At 35.0% G+C, this 19,533-nt stretch overlaps 1 protein-coding gene across 4 annotated transcripts in view; it reads right to left on the bottom strand.

Moving 5' to 3' along the window:
• Window positions 1-19,533, bottom strand: part of COL24A1 (collagen type XXIV alpha 1 chain) — a 475,258-nt gene that overhangs the window by 117,414 nt on the left and 338,311 nt on the right. For 3 of the 4 annotated variants that reach the window (XM_029948854.1, XM_029948855.1, XM_029948857.1), the window contains 6 exons: window positions 14,935-14,988; window positions 7,864-7,917; window positions 5,063-5,116; window positions 4,547-4,600; window positions 2,506-2,559; window positions 2,244-2,351 (listed from right to left, as the gene is read on the bottom strand). In XM_029948854.1, the coding sequence (XP_029804714.1) occupies window positions 2,244-2,351; window positions 2,506-2,559; window positions 4,547-4,600; window positions 5,063-5,116; window positions 7,864-7,917; window positions 14,935-14,988 (378 nt within the window). The remainder of the gene's footprint in view (window positions 1-2,243; window positions 2,352-2,505; window positions 2,560-4,546; window positions 4,601-5,062; window positions 5,117-7,863; window positions 7,918-14,934; window positions 14,989-19,533) is intronic. The other variant, XM_029948856.1, reaches the window with a different exon arrangement.

Here is a 19,533-nt window from a genome sequence, read left to right as displayed (position 1 = left end):
AATCTGAATTGACCAATAATGAATAAAGAGATGGAATCAGCAATGAAAAACCTCTCAACAAAGAAAAACAGGTTTTGCTGATGAATTCCACCAAATGTTTAAAGAAGAATTAATGATAATGATAATGATATTAATGATAATATTTTTCAAATTTTTCCAAAATTTTGAGGAGGATAAAATACACCCAAACTCATATCTGTATTACCCAGGTATAGAAGCCAGATAAGGATATTATAAGAAAATAAAACTATAGGCCAATATCCCTAATGAAAATAGATGCAAAAATTCTCAACAAAATACTGGCAAATTAAATTCAGCACATTGAAAGGATCATACACCATGATCCAGTGGGATTTATTCCAGGGATGCAAGGGTTGTTTGTCTGCAAATCGATCAATGTGATAAACTCCATTCATAGAATTAAAGACAACCATATTATTAACTCAATAGATGTGAAAGAGTAGTTGATCATAACCTTTCATGATAAAAACTTTCATCAGCAGGAATAGAGGGAACAAACCTTAACTTAATAAAAAGGCCATATATGACAAATCCACTGCTGATATCATATTCACCAGTGAAAGGTTGAAAACTTTTCCTCTAAGATCATAAACAACAGACCAAGGTGCCCACTCTCCATTTCTATTCAACATAGTACTGGAAATCCTACCTAGAGCCATTAGGGAAAAAAAAAAAAAGAAATAAAAGGCATCCAAATTAGAAAAGAGGAGTAAAACTGTCCCTGAAGATGTACACTATCTTCATATATAGAAAACACTAAAGACTCCAAATAGAACTGTTAAAATTAATAAATGACTTCAGTAAAGCAACACTATACAAAATCACCAACAAAGCACAGTTATGTCTCTATACACTAACTAACTAACTAACTAACTAACTAACTATATAACAAAACATTCCTATTTATAAGAGCATCAAAACCAATAAAATACTTAGGAATAGATATAACCAAGGCAGTGAAATATCTATACAGTGAAAAGTATAAGACATTGATGAAAGAAAGTGAAGACACATAAATGGAGAGATATATCATGTTCATAGATAGGAATAATTAATATTGTTAAAATATCCATATTACTCCAAACCATCTACAGATTCAATGTAATTCCTTTCAAGATAACAGTAACATGTTTTACAGGAACAGAAAAAAAAATCCTAAAATTTGCCCAGAACCACAAAATACCCCAAATAACCAAATTAATACTGAGAAAGAAAAATAAGCCTGGAGGTATCACACCTATTAATTTCAAACTGTATTACTAAAACAAAACTATCCTAATGGTACTGCCATTAAAAGCAACATATAGACTAATGAAAATGAATTGGCAGCTCAGAAATAAATGCATGCATATATGGTCAACTGACATTGGAAAAATGGTGTGTGAATGTATATACATATATACCATATATATCATATACCATATATGTATGGTTTATATAGACAATGGAATATTATTTAGCTACAAAAGGAAGGGAATTCTCACATTTGCAACAATGTGAATGGACCTGGAAGGCATCGTTATGTAAACTAAGCCAGAGGAAAAAAAATACTGTATGATCTTACACATGTGTATTATTAAAAAAAAAAACCCTGAAATCATTGAAACAGAGTAGATTGATGGTTGTTGCCAGTAAAGGACAAATGTGGAAATGGTCAATGGGTACAAACTTCCAGTTATAAAGTAAATAACTCAGAGATCTAATGTACAATATGGTGACTGTACTTGACAATACTGTATTATATATTTGAAAGTTGCTAAGAGAGAAAACTTAAAAATTTTTATCATACACACAAAAAGGTAACTGAAATGGTGGATATATTAACTAACTCTATTTGGTAATATTATATATATATATGTTTACATATATATGTATGACACATACATGTGATACATAGTATATGTCTATATACATACATATGTATATCAAATCAGCTTGAATTTACTCAATGTTTCTTGCCAATTATATCTCAAAGTGGGAGAAACAAACTTTCAGGACTTGTGTGACACATGTCTTTCTTCCCTGGATGTTAAGTAGGCTGATAATCAGCCCCCTGGTATGGCCCTCTCTCAAGCCACGGTTCCACACTTGCAGTTACCCAATAGACATATAAGGGGATCAGAATGTGTGTGTGTTTGCGTCTCTGTGTGTGTTTGTATGTGTGTGTGCATGCAGGGGACTGAGTTCACTGGGTACTCAAAGAGGAACCCAGCACTACTCACCGGAGGACCCATCAGACCTGGTCCACCCACGGGTCCTGGAGCCCCTGGTGAGCCTGTCTCTCCTTTTTCCCCATCTTCTCCAGGAAGACCCCTTCCTCCTGGGTTCCCCTGTAACCCAGAAAAATTGTTAAGAAAGGGAGAGCAATAAAACAGTTATATTACATGATAAGCAGATTTTTCTTTGGAACATAAAAGTAATTATGTAATATTTTAATGATTTCATAAAAAATCTACTTATACATAATGAGAAAGTAGAATTTACCTTTAATCCATCTTTTCCTTGGAGACCCTCTTCTCCAGGTGCTCCTGGTTCACCCTATTTTGTACCAAAAACAGTAAGATTTATTGTTTTTGCTAAATCATTCACAACTTATTTTTTCCCCTGATATATATAGAAGGTAGCAGGATTTTCTATATTTATTCCTACTTCTACTTTATTTATAAGGAATATTTGTCAGTATAATAAGCTTGATATAATTTGCTTGCAATAGCTCTGAAGATGATTTAAAGAGTCAGTATTACAAATTCATATACAAGATGGTTCCAGAACATTAACTTTTTTTTTTAATGTTTTATTAATTTTTGATACAGGAGAGACAGAGCATGAGAGGGGGAGGGTCAGGGAGAGAAGGAGACACAGAACTGGAAGCAGGCTCCAGGCTCTGAGCTAGCCATCAGCACAGAGCCTGACGCGGGGCTCGAACCCACGAACGTGAGATCTGACCTGAGCCGAAGTCGGAGGCTTAACCGACTGAGCCACCCAGGCGCCCCCAGAACATTAACTTTTAAATAATTAAGAGAAATATGTATTCAGTTGGTATCTCTGAAAATGTATATAGTTAGACCTGTGTTTCTAAGTTCAAAGACTGTAAATACTACATCTCTTAAATTTGTAGTACCTTGATGTACTGAATTAAATGGATTAATATGATTTAATTTAGTTAAAATCAGTGCACCAGACTTTTTTTGGTGATGTAATTTGTTTGTTTATTTATTTTTTAAATAGTTTATTACCAAGTTGTTTAAGTACCAAACTTTTAAAAAAGTTTTTTTTAAATTTATTTTTGAGAGAGAGAGAGACAGACAGACAGAGTGTGAGCAGGGGAGGGTCAGAGAGAGAGGGAGACACAGACTCAGAAGACAGGCTCCAGGCTCTGAGCTGTCAGCATAGAACCCAATGAGGGGCTTGAACCCACGAACCGGTAGCTCATGACTTGAGCCAAAGTCAGACGCTTAACCGACTGAGTCACCCAGGCACACCCCAGATTTTTATGGTCTGTATTTTCTCTTTTACAGAGGCGAGGCAACAATAAATGCCCTGGAACATCAAGAAGCTTCTTCTTAGATACAGAACTTAACAGAATGTATAGCCATACTCTATGAAGCTACTAAAGTACGGCTGGCTCTCTTGCTACCTGAAATATTTGGAAAGTAAAGTTAATCAGGGCATCTTCACAGCTGCCCCATTGCTCCCACCACTCACATTTCCATTACCCAGACCTCTGCATACAGAGTGAAAATGAAAAAGAAACTGGATGTAAAATATATCTTCCTACTTTGTCTTTTAGTATGCAAGTGTCTCTTAAAATTACCTTGGGAAAAATTTACCACAGCTTAAAGGCTCTTTATATTAGAATAACTTTTTGAGGGGCACCTGGGTGGCTCAGTTGGTTAAGCATCCGACTTCAGCTCAGGTCATGATCTCATGCTCGTGGGTTCGAGCCCTTTCTCGGGCTCTGTGCTGACAGCTCAGCTTCGGATTCTGTATTTCCCTGTCTCTCTGCCCCTCCCCCTCTCATGCTCTGTCTCTCTCTGTCTCAAAAAGAAAAAAAACATTTAAAAAATTTATTTATTTTGAGAGGCAGAGAAGCAGAGAGAGAATCCAAAGCAGGCTCCATGCTCAGCAAAGAACCCCATGAGGGGCTTGATCTCATAGACCATGAGATTATAATCTGAGCTGAGATCAAGAGTCTGATGCTCAATCGACTAAGCCACCCAAGTGCCCCTGTGAATTTCTTCTTAATGTTAACATCAGTGACAATCACAGTGACTCTGCATACGTGTAAAGCATTCTGCAGAGTATACCCAATACTGTGAAAAGGATGCATAAGGTTAGGATTCCAAATACTGCTGATACAATGTGAACAGGGTTTCGCATGCAGCTTTGAAGACATGAAATAAGGAGAAATGTTTTCTTTTAGGCACCAGAAAGGGTTATTATGCATTTTAAAGCTTTTTTTATGCTAAGTTTTGAGTCTCTGAACTACATAGGCCAGTGCATTAAAATGGTTCCCAGCATTTACCCGTAACCCTGGTTCTCCAGCAATTCCAACATTGCCTGTAGGTCCAACATTTCCCTGAAGAAACAAAGGGAAAGATTAAACTAAACAACTACTAAAAGAACATACCCAATAATTATGGGAAGCATATCATGAGGATAGGAGTTTCAAAACACTTCCCATTTTTTTCGTTTTCCCAGAATAACGTATTGATAATATTTTGCCCCATTAGCTTTATCATTCGTATTTCTTCTCTCTCTCTCTCTCTCTCTCTCTCTCTCTCTCTCTCTCTCTCTCTCTCTCTCTCTCTCACACACACACACACACACACACGATAGATAGATAGATAGATAGATAGATAGATAGATAGATAGATAGATAGATAGGTAATTTTTTCTGACTTATTGAGAACACTTCCCATTTTTATCTGCTATCCTTCCTCGCTTTCAGAATGATGGGTGTTTCCCAAAATGTGGCAAACATAGAAGATTCAGTGGTGAAAGTTTAGAGACCATTCCTTTTACTATTTAGGAAGGTTACCTTTGCACCTGGTTCGCCTTGCAGCCCTGATTCTCCCTCAATACCTGAAGGGCCCTAGAAGAGAAGATTTGACACATTGTCTGTATACATTCCTTCACTGATTGAAAGGACAATACTTTGTAAGATGACAGTAGTAGTTTTTAGCCCAAGGCTGAGATATCTATGTTCAGCAAAGTAATTTTGCTGCAACTTTAAAACTGTCATCACATAAGACCCGATAATTCTGGGACCTTTTAATAATTCAAGTGCTAAAACAACATCATCTAAGTTAGGACTTTTAAGACCAGTTTCTTCAAATTCTTCCTCTCATCTTTTAATCCGTGGTCAAAGAGAAATCACTTCCCATATCCTCTTCTAATTTTATACCCTCATATTCTCATAATATTCTCTGGGGTTTTTTTTGTTTGTTTCAGAGATGCTTCAGGGATATTTAACTTATTTTGAGCCTATTAAAGATATCCTCCCACTCCCCTTCCTCATTCCACCTTCCCTCTTTTACGTTTGTGCATGTATGCATCTGTGTGTATTTATAATTATGAACACATTTATTGTATTCTGTAATTCCCATGTTTTTGAAGTAGAGAGGTAGTTTAAAGCATTAATTCACATTACTATCTTGACCAAAATCTTCCTGTTTCTTTTCTGTCTTTCAGTGATTACTTAGTAGTTCTAATCCATACTCTTCCATAGAACTATTAGAGCTTAAAGTATCTTTTATGTCATAGTATCTATCTCACAGGATGTTATGAAAATCCATTAATACAGCAAAGCACACAAGTACTACTAGGCACATAGAAAATGTTCCAAAATTGTGGGCTATTATCATAATTATCATTAATATAATGCAAATTCATAGTCTCCTACTAAAAGCTTGACTTTTAGTAAGGTATATCTGCTTTTTCACTTGCCTATAGTCATTTTCCTCTCCCATTATCCTCAAACACTATCTAAACCAACAAATTTTCTTCAACTGACCTACTTAACCCCCACTTCTTATCACAACAGAAAATTTGTCTCCTACTTTGTTACAAAAACTTCAGGTTATTAGGTATGACTTTTCTCAGCTTTCCTTAGGCTCAGAGGATGTGGCGTAATATAGGTTATCAGCATTAGCTGTTGAGTCATGTGTGTATTCAAAGCCAGGCTCTACTACTCCTTAACCATCTACCTTGGGTGGAGTAGTAGATGATGACCCCCATCTCCCCAATAATCTTCTCTGGTCTCAGGATAGATATTGCCATCCATCCTGTTGCATAGACTAGAAATCTGGGAATAATTTTTCTCATCGCTTTCCCCTTTACTTCCTATATTCTACAAATATGAAGGTTCTGCAGAATTTCTCAAATCCATCCACTTCTTTCCCTTTCTATCCTTCTACTTTAGTTCAGAAGTCCATCATTTCTTGCCTGGTTAATGCAAAGGCTCTTTAGTAGGTATACATGGCTTCACTCTTATCTTCTCAAATATATCCTCTAAGAAGCTGCTAGAATTATCTTCCAAAGATATATATCTGACTTTATCAGTGCCCTGATTATACTTTACAGTGATTTAACATAGCCCATCAGATAAAACAAAACAAAAAGACAACCCACTCAATTGGAGAAGACATTTGTAAATGATATCTTTGATAAGGGGATAATATCTAAAATCTACAAAGAACTTATACAACACAATAACAAAACAAAAAACAAAAAACAAAGAACAATAATCCAATTAAAAATGGGCAGAAGACCTAAATAGACATTTTCCTAAAGAAGACATATAGTTTGCCAACAGACAAATGAAATCATGTGCAACATCACTCATCATCAGGGAAATACAAAACAAAACTACAGTGAGATGTCACCTCACACCAGTCATAATGGCTAAAATTAATTAAACAAGAAATAACAGGTGTTGGCGAGGATGCAGAGAAAGGGGAGCCCTCTTACACTATTGATGGGAACGCAAACTGGTGTAGTCACTGTGGTGGAGGTTCCTCAAAAAGTTAAAAATAGAAATACCCCATCATCCAGCAATTGCACTACTAGGTATTTACTAAGTATTCATACAAAAACATGAATTCAAAGGGATATATTCACCCTGATGCTTACAGCAGGATTATCAATAACAACCAAATTTTAGAAAGAGCCCAAATGTCCATCTACTGATGAATGGATAAGGAAGATGTGGTGTGTGTGTGTATACGTACATACAATGGAATATTACTCAGTCATCAAAAATAAAATCTTGGCATTTGAAATGACATGGATGGAGCTAGAGAGTATTATGGTAAACAGAATAAGTCAGAGAAAGACAAATACCATATGATTTCATTCATATGTGTAATTTAAGAAACAAAACAAGTGTTCAGAGGGAAAAAAAAGAGAGAGGAAAACCAAGAAACAGACTCCTAACTACAGAGAAAAAAACTGAAGGTTACCAGAGGGGAAGTGGGTGGGGATATGGGTTAAACAGGTGATGGGGATTAAGGAGTGCACCTGTTATGATAAAAACCAGGTGTTATCAGTTGATCACTACACTACACTAATATTAGTGTATGAAACTAATCTTACACTGTATGTTAAATAATTGGAATTTAAATAAAAACTTTAAAAAAGAGGGAGCTTTATGTGTATAAAATCCACACAATAGTCATCTCTAATTTTAATGGAATTTTAGGCTTTGTTTTCTGAATATGAAACAAACACTACAAAATTATTATTTAAATGTATAGCCAATGTATCAACTTTACCTTGAGGAGTCTTATAAAAAGTACTGAGTACTGATGAAATAACAAGAAAGAGGTACAAAAAAATTACCTCAGCACCCATTTCTCCAGGAGGTCCAGCATCACCTGGCAATCCTCGTGGCCCCTATAATAAAATAAAATTTAAGATCTGAGATTCAAAGTTACTGTATATTTCAATTAATGTATGCATCTAAATACAAAATTTATAATATATCATATGTAGTAGAATACATAATTCATTTAACAATGTATTACTTTTGTATAAACAAAATTATAACTTTATAGTTGATTTGTGTGTGTGTGTGTATGTATGTGAATAGTATTAGGCTATGTTTACATTCAAAAGAAGAAGAAATAAAGGACAGTAGCTTTTATTCCATAATTCACTCATCCCTTCAATAAACATTTTATCAGGTACCTAATAAATATGAAATATCATACTAAAGGTTTCCAAAGTTATCTTATTTAATGGATATGACAATGATATTTCTACTGAATATTCCTGGCAAATATGTGAACAAAAAAATAGCATTTTTAAAGAAGCAAGTATATGGCCTCTAATGAAATAAAAATATGTTGAAGTTTGACTTTACTTGATCATGATTGTGATTCCAGTTCAACAATGTCTCTGTTTCACATGAACATATTTAACATTGTTTACCCATATGAGATAATCACTAAGGTGCAATAAATGTTAATTGGGGCTTCAGGGGAATCTTGGTCACTGTAATATTGAATAGTAAATATTAAGCAAACAAATATTGAATAGTTTACTGCATAAACATTCAATTGATTAACTCAAAGGATCTTCTTAGTGTGTGGAAGCCACTTCATTGGCTAGAATTATTTTAGATAGATTAATACTGATTTAGCAACGACATTGTAATTCTCTCTCTCCAGCCATCGAAAGAAGCCACTTGCACTTTTTGACCTTTTTAGAAAGACAGCAGAAAGAAGCTGTTTTCTTAGATTCAGAAATTAACAAGACAGTTAAAATCTTCTGAGATTATACTCCCTAACAATTTTGTGAACACCCCACTTAAAAAAGTGTGGTGGTGGGAAGAAAAAAATGTGCTATCGTTGGTTTTCTTCAACTGTTTTCTGAATTGTTTCAGTCAATAGTGTTCATTTTAGTATTTGAAAAGTATGGAAAGTACCAGAAAAAACCCTCCAGATTCACTATATGTTAAGTATATCTACCATTCACAGGTGACACTGTAAATATTGCATGTTTCCTTCTAGTTCTGTTGTAGGAGCACACATAAATAACTTCATATTTCTCTGTTTTATGCTTAAGATTCTATTCTGAATATAAATATTTTACCATGTTATTATAAATATTTCATAACAATTTGTTCAATAGGTACATAGTATCCATTCATCTCATATTCTATAGTATTGTAATTTAGTCATTTAAAAAATACCAGACATTTATATTATTTATATTATATTTATATTATTTCTTCTTTACAGTAAATATTACTTTACTAGATTTACTAGATTTATTATACACATCTGAGACTCTTTATCAGTGATTGTTAAGACCTGTAACATCAGGTGATATTGTCAAATAGCTGAGAAAAATATTTGAATGACAGGATTGTAAGGTTGGGGCTCAGGTGTCACAGATGTCTTCTACTCAGCAGCATAAGCCATTAAAGGTACTAAGAGGTCACTGATGCTTTTCATTTATGGCTCATTAAATATTATGTATAATATTTTAAAATTTATTATTTCTCCTCAGAATGTGTTTCTACACTATTATAAAGACTTCTGTGCTGAAGTCTTTGTGTGTATTCTGAATTTTCTCTTTTAGCGGAGAGTCTGATATGTACCATTATTTGGTCACAAAGTCGAGTAAATTTCCAGAAAGGTTGCAGTAACTAACTTTTCACAAGCAGTACATAAAAGTAAAATCTATTTCATTGAATTCGTGCCAACATAGAGTATTATTTTTTAAATTCTTCATTAATTTGATGGACAATCTCTTATCTTAAAATGTGCATATATTTAACTATAAGCGAGGCTGAGTATTGTATTTTGTTATTTGTTTATCAGCTATCTGAAATATTCTATGTGTTGCTTAATCATGTCTTTGCCTATGTATTTTGGGAGTCATTTAAAAAGTTTGTATGATTTTTTTTATGTGTTGTGGACACAGACTTTTAGATATCCTATTTTACTGTTAACATCTGCCCAGTATGTAGTTTATCATTTTATTTTTAAAAAATATTATTGGGGTGCCTGGGTGGCTCATTTGGTTAAGTACCTGACTCTTGAGTTTGGCTCAGGTCATGATCTCACAGTTCATGGCTTCAAACCCCAGTCTGATTTTCTCTCTCCCTCTGTCTTTGCCCCTCCCCTGCTGATGCACATACACTCCCTTTCTCTCAAAACAAATAAGCCATAAAAATATATTGTGAAATATAACTTTCCCCCTAAAAATTATCATTGTTAAATATGTTAATCTTTTAAGACTTTTCCCATCACATTTAAGATTAAAACACATTTCCATTTCTTTTAACATTATACATTTCTTTTAAACATTATACAATTAAAGTTTATTTATTTATTCTGAGATAGAAAGGCTTAAATGACTGAGCCACCTAGGCATCCCTAATACATTAATTTGAAAAGGTATCAATCTTTTAGTAAGATAATATTTGACTGTCTACTTAAGTCTGTTTCTAGGTCTCTTAAAGAATTTTTGAAGTTGTCTTCATATGTGTCCCATCCAATTCTCATTGTTTATCCTTATTTATTATGTTTTGTTTCTATCTGGAGTGGGACATCTTTTTCTATTGTATTTTATTACTTGTATACAGAAAACTGACTTTTAAAAATATCTATTTATGTCTTGCCATTATATTACTCTATCTCAGAAATTGAAAAATACAGAATTAAGTCTTTACACTTTACACTGTTGCAATTATTATTTTATACAAATTGCCTGTTCTCTTAACTAAGAAGAAAAACAAATGATTTGATCTTACTGTTATATATTCCTTCTAAAGCTTTTCCTTTCTTCTACTCTAGATTCTCATCTATATCATTTTCCTTCTCTATGAAGAGCTTCTTTCAATGTTTCTTATAAGTCTGGTCTACTAGTGATAAATTCCAACAGTTTTTGCTTGTCTGAGAAAATCTATTTCTACTTCACTTTTGAATTCCCAGACTGAAAATTTCAAACTCTCTGCCGTATCTGTCTGTTCCTGATGCTTGCTTTGTCTCGTCAGACTGTACCCCCCTTTTTTCATGCCCTGTAATTTTGTTGTTGTTGTTGTTGAAAGTCAAATAAGATGTATCAGGCAAAATAGGTCTTTACTGCAAGGTTTTATGTTGTCTGGATGTGAATTAGGCTGTGTTTACTGTTTGCTGCACTATGGTGTCAGAAGATAAATTTCCTCCTAGTGTCATTGTATTTGTCTCGTCCATTGTCTTCAGGCTTTCCCAGAGACACCTTTAATAGAGTTTGTGTCTGTAGTTCTTTTAGTTGTAACCCTCAGCTATTATATAGGAGCCCTATTTATGTGGTGCCAAGTTAAGGGGATTGGGGAGAAGCGTTCTATAGCTTTGTGATTAGGTCTCAGTCCTTTAGTGAGCCTGAGTTGGGATATTTCCTTTCCCCATGTCCAAGACTAGAAGTTGCTAGAGTCGGGAATTTTTTCCCCAGTTCAGTAGGCTTCGGCAAAACCACAATCAGTTATCTGACAAAACCGTTTCCCTTGAGGGGAAGCCTTGTTTAGGAGAACAGAGAACTCTGGGTATATTTCAAAATGGTTGCTTTTCCCATCCCACTGTTAGACACAGAAATAAACATTTCTTTGAACTTCATAGTGAGAACCTACCACGTCTCCTGGTGGTAAAACTCAGGAACATTAGGGGCCTTACCCCAGAAGGGGCCTCTCTTAGTTTTTTAACATGTAAGACAGTCTAATTTGTGTCTTCAGCCATTTGTCAATTACAGTCTAAAGTTCTCGTACCATCCACTACAGGCTTCTGCTTCTGGTAAGCTCCAGTTCTCTGTATCACCCTGTCTGTCTCTCCAGTTTTCAGGCAACAGTTTGTCCTTGGACCTCAATGAGCTAAAAAGACTTGTCAGTTTTCAGTTTGCTTGGCTTTTTTCTTATTGTAAGAAGGGGAATGATAGCTTCTGAGTTCCTTACAATTCAGACCAGAAACTGTTTTATTATGAATTTTAACAAATCAAGAGTAGTTGTTGAATTTTAGTGAGCACTTTTTTTAACATTTTCCCAGTATAGCTATAATATGTTACATTATGCATTTCTTAATATTAAGTAGTTTCCCTTTTTTGTAATTCTTCTTTTGATTCATTCATCTTTTACTTCATTCATTTAATTCTTTTCATATAGTTGATTTTACTTGATATTTTGGGTATTTAACTGAAATTCACCTCTAGCTTTTAATTTTTTCTGTGTTTTGTATGACTTTAGTATTGTCAAAATTTTACTGAGACACTGATATAGGATCTTCTTTCATTGTTTCTAGAACTGTTGTCATTTTTAATATCATCATAAGTAATTTAATGTTAGGTCTTATCATATACTTTTAATTAACCTGAGAATCTTGTTAATTATCTTTTAAGGTAAGTGGAAGTGTCTCTGGTACTCAACTATGGAAGTATATGCATAAAATAATATTTTTAAAATTGGAGGGCATATTCTAAAGCAAGCTTATGTAGAATTGATTTTTTTTAGAACTATAGCATTCCTTTCATCTTCCTTTTTAAAGGCAATTTTCAATGTCAAAAGATATAAAAAATATTTATTTGGGTCAGCCAGACACTTAGGAATTATACTTAACATATGGAAGGTCTATCTCCATAGATTTTATATCTCCTTTTGAATCTTTTCTTTCTATACACTTCTTTTCTCTGCTAATCAAAAAGGTTCTACCATCTCTTATTTGGATTATTGCAACAGAAAGCAATTTTTGTCCATTCCTAGTCCCTTTCAATTTGTTTGAATAATCTTTACAAAACAATAATATGATTAAGAATTGCCCTATCTCTTCAATGAAATTACTTTCTTCTTGTGATAAAAATACAAATCCTTGGGAATAGTGCTCATAAAGCTATATGTTTCATTCTCTGCCTCTTTTTCCATTCTTGTCTGACATTTACTTCCCACCTGACTCTGCGCCCCCCACCGTGCTAGTCTTCTTTAAGATCTTCAAATACATAGGTAGAGCTTCCTCTCAGCTCATGTTCTCTCTAAAATGACTTCTCCCCAATCTTTGCCTAAGTAACTACTGTTCATTCTTCGGATCCCAGCTCATATGGTCTCTTCTGGAAGACTTCCCTAAGGATAGTTTATCTGTTATACATCATCTTAGAATTGAATTCCTATACTTCACAGCATTTATCTCAGTTTGCAACTTTCCATTTATCTTTGTGATAATCTAATTACTACATATTTATATAATTAGACTGAAACCTCCATACTTACCACCACACTCCCAGTGCAGGCACTTAATAAATATTTGTTGACTGAATGAATGAATGATCAACTATCCAAACCCCAATATTTGCATTGCAATGAGCAAACTAGTTTGAATCTCATCCAGGAAAAAAAAAAGACAACTCCAAGAGGTGCTGACTAAAGAAAAGATGCAGTCCTCTCGTTTTTATTATTCTCAAAATATAAATCTCCAAATATCCTCTGTGTCTCTCATTTTACCAGTTTACTTCCTTTTTTCCCCCTATAATTTAACTAGGCAGCTCAAATATATGAAATAAAGCCCATCATATCCGTTATAAACTTACTTGAATTTTATTTACCAGCCCCACTGACACAGTGACCTGAATGTCAACTTTTAGGCGCTATGAAACTAATTTTTTATGATTATACCAACAAATATTTTCTTGTATAAAGCCTAAGATACTATCTCTGCTGTTGCCATAGCTCTTTTGACATAATTTACTTAAATATGTTCCCTATTAAGTCAGTTTCCATTGCATTTCACTTCATCGAGTATTACTAGGTAACTGATTATGCTTTTGGGTACAAGACCTTTTGTTAATTCAGTTTGACAGACAAACACTAAATAGATCTAATATGCTGGGCAGAATTACAAACACGAGAAAAGTGGTTTCTAGCTTCAAAGAGCTATATACTTTTTAGAAGAAAGAGACATTTAAGCAAATAATGTTAAAGAGAATTACATTATTTTTGGTCAAATAAAGATTACGATTTGAACAATAAGATATAAAACAGGGAGACAACCAAGAGGAGTTCGTTTGATAAAATAAATACTACTTTTAACATTCTTTTTTGGAGAGATTTATATATACAGTTAAATCTTTACCTATTGCTTGGAGAGCTTACACCAGAAGTTAAATATGTAAAGGAGGAAATGAACACAATTTGGCAAGAATAGCTCTTTGACTGTTAAATTTTCCACTTGCTACTAGCTATATGAGTTATGAGAAGGCCACCTGTAAACCTTTGGGTCAACCAATAGATAAGATCAACTCAGTAGTGTTTGTAAGACTACATTGTGTTATAAATCTTACAAGCATGTTATAGCGTATTACATCTGATACTGTTACCCAGAAGAATGACTTCATAGGAAACAAAGCATAAGTTGTGAGACAGTCGGCATGACAGAGTCTTTCCTTTTCACAATCATTTTCCATGGAAATTTTATAACCACATTTATGAAACTGTGATTAAGATTTTGCATTACTGGTATACCAGAGTTAGTGTCATGTTTGTACATTTGGCCCATCAGATGTAGAGTTTGGCTTCTTTGCATGGTATTTCATTACAGAGTTGGCCACAAAAACATGATTGTGTGTGTGTGGCAGTGTAATAATCATTCTAAGAGCAGCTAGCCATTCACAAAGAAAATTTCTGTGAGTCAACGAAACAGAGCTGTCTTTGTTGAAAATAGAAATATGTGAAGTTTTAGCAGTTCCAAAAAGATAGGAACATTTGACTATATAAGACCAGAAAGGTAATAAAAACTATATTCACAGCAAAATATTTTCTACATAATTAGGTGTCCATGATAAATGCTGCTTTCAAAAATGTACCACCGTCGCACAGGAGGGCAATAGCAGAAAGGTAGATGTGTATTATGAGGAAAACACAATTGGAAAATATAAGGGTAAACTTACTGGTTCTCCTTCAAGTCCCCTGTCTCCTGAACTCCCAGGGGGTCCTGGTAAACCCTGAATAAACAAAATAAAACTTTGAAGGAAAAGTGATGCTTGAAAATGTTTTAGTTTCCTTACCTCACCTTTCCTTTACAATCCTCCTACCTAACTTTTTTGGTCTGCCTCTATTCTCTATTTTCTTTTTGTGATAAAATATGCATAACATAAAATTTGTCATTTTAACACTTTTTAAGTGTGCAGTTTTGTGGTATGAAAAGTACCTTCACATTGTTGCACTACTATCTTCACTATTTATTTTCAGAACTTTTTATCTTCCCAGACTTAAATTCTATACCCATTAAACACCCTTTTTCCCTCTGCAGTTCCCCTGGAAACCACAATTCTTGTGTTCTGCCTCTACTTTGATTTCTCTAGGTGCCTTATGTAAGTAGAATTATACCACATTTGTTCTTTTGTCTCTGACTCATTTCATGTGGCATAATGTCTTCAGGTTTCACCAATGTATCAGAACTTGCATTTTTGTAAAGGATTAGATGGTAGTGGGGTACGAAGAGCATAGGCTCACCTTGTCCCACAAATACGAGGAAACTATAGAATCATCCTAAGTACCCCAGAAATCAACCTGAAGACTGACAGAGCAAACTCCACTACTAAAAGGAGAAGAGAGGTCATATTGAAGAGAGCAGGAAGTACAGAGACATAGTTTAGGGGAAAAATGGATCCTGGCTGCTGTGGAGCGGAGGGAGCAATGGTTTTGGAGAAGGTTGAGAGAGAGAGAGAGGCGCACACAAGGAAAATGTTTCCCATAGCTATTAGTTTAGAAAATGAGAAAGGCTGAATTTTGTGAGTTTTTGCACACACTGGGGCTTAAGGCCTAGAATTTTAAAGGTCAGCAGTCTTGGCAGGGATAAAGCCTGAAGAGCACTGCACCACTCTTGGATAGAAGGCAGACAAACAACATAAGGGCATACAGTGTGGTGAAATAATCTGAAGAACTCCTGAGGCACAGTGGAGAGATTATTCACTCTTCTTGGAGTAGCTCTCTGAAAGTCAGCTTTCAAGGAGATGCCTCTCCACTTCTCTGGGAACAAAGTTGCTGCCAGCACCATTTCTCTTCCCCATCCCTCAGCATTAACGCAGAGCCACCTGCAGGAGGCAGTACAGTGTTGGCACTGCCTGTCTACCATGCTTACACTAAGCACTACATCCCTGCACTCTGGTGGAACCGCCTTTCTGAGTCATGCCTGCCTCAGTCTTAGCGTGGCAGGCTCCTCTGCAAGAATAACAACACAAATCCTTGACCTCACCACATTTCCTTACCAGAGAGTTTTGCAGGGCCTCAGTTCTGGTGGAGGTGGTAACAGGTTTCATTTCACAAGCAGACTAGAGCACACCTAGTTACAACTTGCCACACTCAGGCCAAGGACCAATGATTGCCCACAGCAGGCAAGAGGAGCCTCTGCAGATTTCCAGCCTGAAGGGTAGAGCAGCTGGAACAAAATAGCAGGGCACACACTGGAGACACTCCCTGAAGTGTCAGGCCCTGGATACTAACTAACTTCTTCTTTATAAGGCCATTGCTTTCAGGAACAGGAGACATAACTGGTTTTTATAACACGCAGACAGAAGTAAGCAGAAAGACAAAATGAGAAAGCAGAGGAATTTATCCCAAATGAAAGAACAAGACATGGTTGTGGCCAGAGATCTAAGCAAAAGATATATGAGTAATATGTTTGCTGGAGTATTTAAAGCAATGATCATTAGGATACTCACCAAAGTTGAGAAAAGAATGAAAGACATCAGCAAGACCCTTATCACAATGATAAGAGTTAAAAAAAAAAGAATCAATCAGAGGTGAAGAGTGCAATAAATGAGATTAGAAACATACTTGATATAACGAATTTCAGGTTGGAAGAAGCAGAGGAATGAATTAATGACCTAAAAGACAAAATAATGGAAAGCAATGAAACTAGATAAAAGAGAGAAAAAAGAATTATGCAAAATGAGAATAGACTTGGGGAACTCAGTGACTCCATCAAACATAATAACATTTGTTTTACAGAAGTCCCAGAAGAAGAAGACAGAAAAAAAGGGGCAGAAAATATACTTGACGAAATAATAGTTGAAAATTTCCCTTATCTGGGGAAGGGAATAGACAAATTTCAGGAGGCACAGAGAATTCCCATCAAAATCAACAAAAGTGGGCCCACATAAAGACACATTGTAATTAAATTTGCAAAATTTGATAATAAGGAAGAAGTATTAAAGTCAAGACAAAAGAAGTGTTTAACTTACAAGGAAAATCCACAAGGATAGCAGGAGGTTTCTCAACAGAAACTTGGCAAGCTAGAATGCAGTGACATGATATATTCAAAGTCCTGGATGGGAAAAATCTGAAACCAGAGCACTGTATCCAGCAAGGCTATCATTCAGCAGAAAAGGAGAGATAAAGAGTTTTCTAGACAAAAACAGAAGGAATTCATGGGCACTAACCCACTAATCTCCCTTCTAAAGAGATTTTTTAAGTGGAAATGAAAGACAGAAAGTGACAACATAAAGGCAAGGAAAACACAAAATCAGTAAATCAGTAAAGGATACAAAATATAATAACATATACCTAAAACATGGACAGGAGAAAAGAATGGGTTCAAACTTAAATGTCCACCGACTTAATATAGACTGCTATATGCAGAGAAGGTTATTGATAAATCTAGTGGTAACCATACCCCAAAACCCACTAATAAACATGCATAGAATAAAAACAAATAAATCCAAATATATCACTAAGAAAATCAGAAAACTAGGAAAAAGGTGAGAAAGGACCGGAGAAAATCTCTAGAAACAATCACAAGAAAGGTAACAAAATGGCAATAAATACATATCTATCAATAACTACTTTGACAGTAAATGAGCTAAATACTCCAATCAAAGGATATAGAATGTCAGAATGGATAAAAAACAAGACCCAACCATGTGCTGCCTACGAAGACTCATTTTGATCTAAAGACACCTGCATATTGAAAATGAGGGAATGGAGAAATATTCATCAGCAAATGTATGTCAAGAGAAGCCAGAGTAACAATACAGAGTAACAATACAGAGTAACAATTAGATAAACTTGACTTTACTTATTTTAAATGTTTATTTAATTTTGAGAGTGAGAGAGAGCAAAATTTGACAAAATCAAAGAGAGAAATAGAATTACAAAATCATAGTTGAAGATGTAACAGCCCTAACAGTTGAAGATTTAACAGCCCATCAACTAAAAGAATATCTAGACTAAAAAATATTAAAAATAGTTGTTTTATAATGTTTATATTTGAAACAGGGAGAGAGAGAGAGAGAGAGAGAGAGAGAGAGAGAGAGAGAGAGAGAGAGAATGCAAATGAATGAGTAGGGAAGGGGCAGAGAGAGAAGGAGATACAGAATCTGAAGCAGGCACCAGGCTCTGAGCTGTCAGCACAGAGCCCAATGCAGGGCTTGAACCCATGAACTGTGAGATCATGACCTGAGCCGAAGTCGAACACTCAACCAACTGAACCACACAGGGGACCCAAGAGTTATAGTTTTTTTAAAGATTTAGAAATCTAAAAATAGTTACTCAGGTTTTACCACCTCAGTAACACAATGGATCATGGCCTTTATTCTTGATTCTCCCTTTGAGTCAGAGCTACACATAGATGGAAGGCAGATATAGGAAATAGCGGTTGGCCCATAAACAAATGTACTTTTCCTGGTTACCTCAACAAACAGAATACTATACGTGTTACCATTTTTCATTTAATATCTGGCCTTACAATGATAATAATTTAATCAAACTATACAGCTATTAGGAACCATAAAGACTGGAACAAAGGTTAGTCTGACCTTCAATAGACCTTTCTATTATACAGCACTGCCTGCTTGTGACAGCTGCACAAATGACTAGAGACACTGAGATAATTCTGCAGGATCAAATAAATCTTTGAGGCCATCTGGATTTCTTGGATTGATTGGTTGATCCTAGCTTCCCTAAGATCTCAAAAGTCTATTCCTGTTCAATCAAGAAGACAATATAGGTATAGAGATACATAAACATCAACAACTACAATAAACTCATGATTTAATGTCCAGCACATGTGATCCCCTAAAGTAATTTTACTCTTCCAGTAGTCTATGAATTGCTTGACTTACGCTATGGTTACAAAATGGCTATAATGTCTTTTATTTGATTGAGGAAGTCAAACATAACATTTCATATTTATCTAGGCATATCCGATAGGCTGCAAATGAAAATAAAATTCTAAGGAATATCAACAATATATAAAATGGGTAAGTAATTTTATTTCTCTAGGCCTCATTTCTTTATGAAAAGAATGAAATCAGTGGGTTCTACATTTCTTTATTTATTGCTACGTATTAGCGTTGTATACAGTGCTGCAAAATGGAAAGCATCTACAGAAATACCATTTGCATTGATATAACGGAAACCAAGATGATGAATATTAATACTCAAAGATATTATTTGGGGATGACTTCAACAGTGTCACACACAAGCTCTTCCCTGAACACAGTCATTTTCCCCTTTTAGGTTTCTGATGCGTTAGATTTGAGCGGGCA

The sequence above is a fragment of the Suricata suricatta genome, chromosome 8 (genome assembly GCF_006229205.1).
Source record: "Suricata suricatta isolate VVHF042 chromosome 8, meerkat_22Aug2017_6uvM2_HiC, whole genome shotgun sequence".
NCBI lineage: Eukaryota > Metazoa > Chordata > Mammalia > Carnivora > Herpestidae > Suricata > Suricata suricatta.
This window is presented reverse-complemented; position numbering and strand designations above follow the sequence as displayed.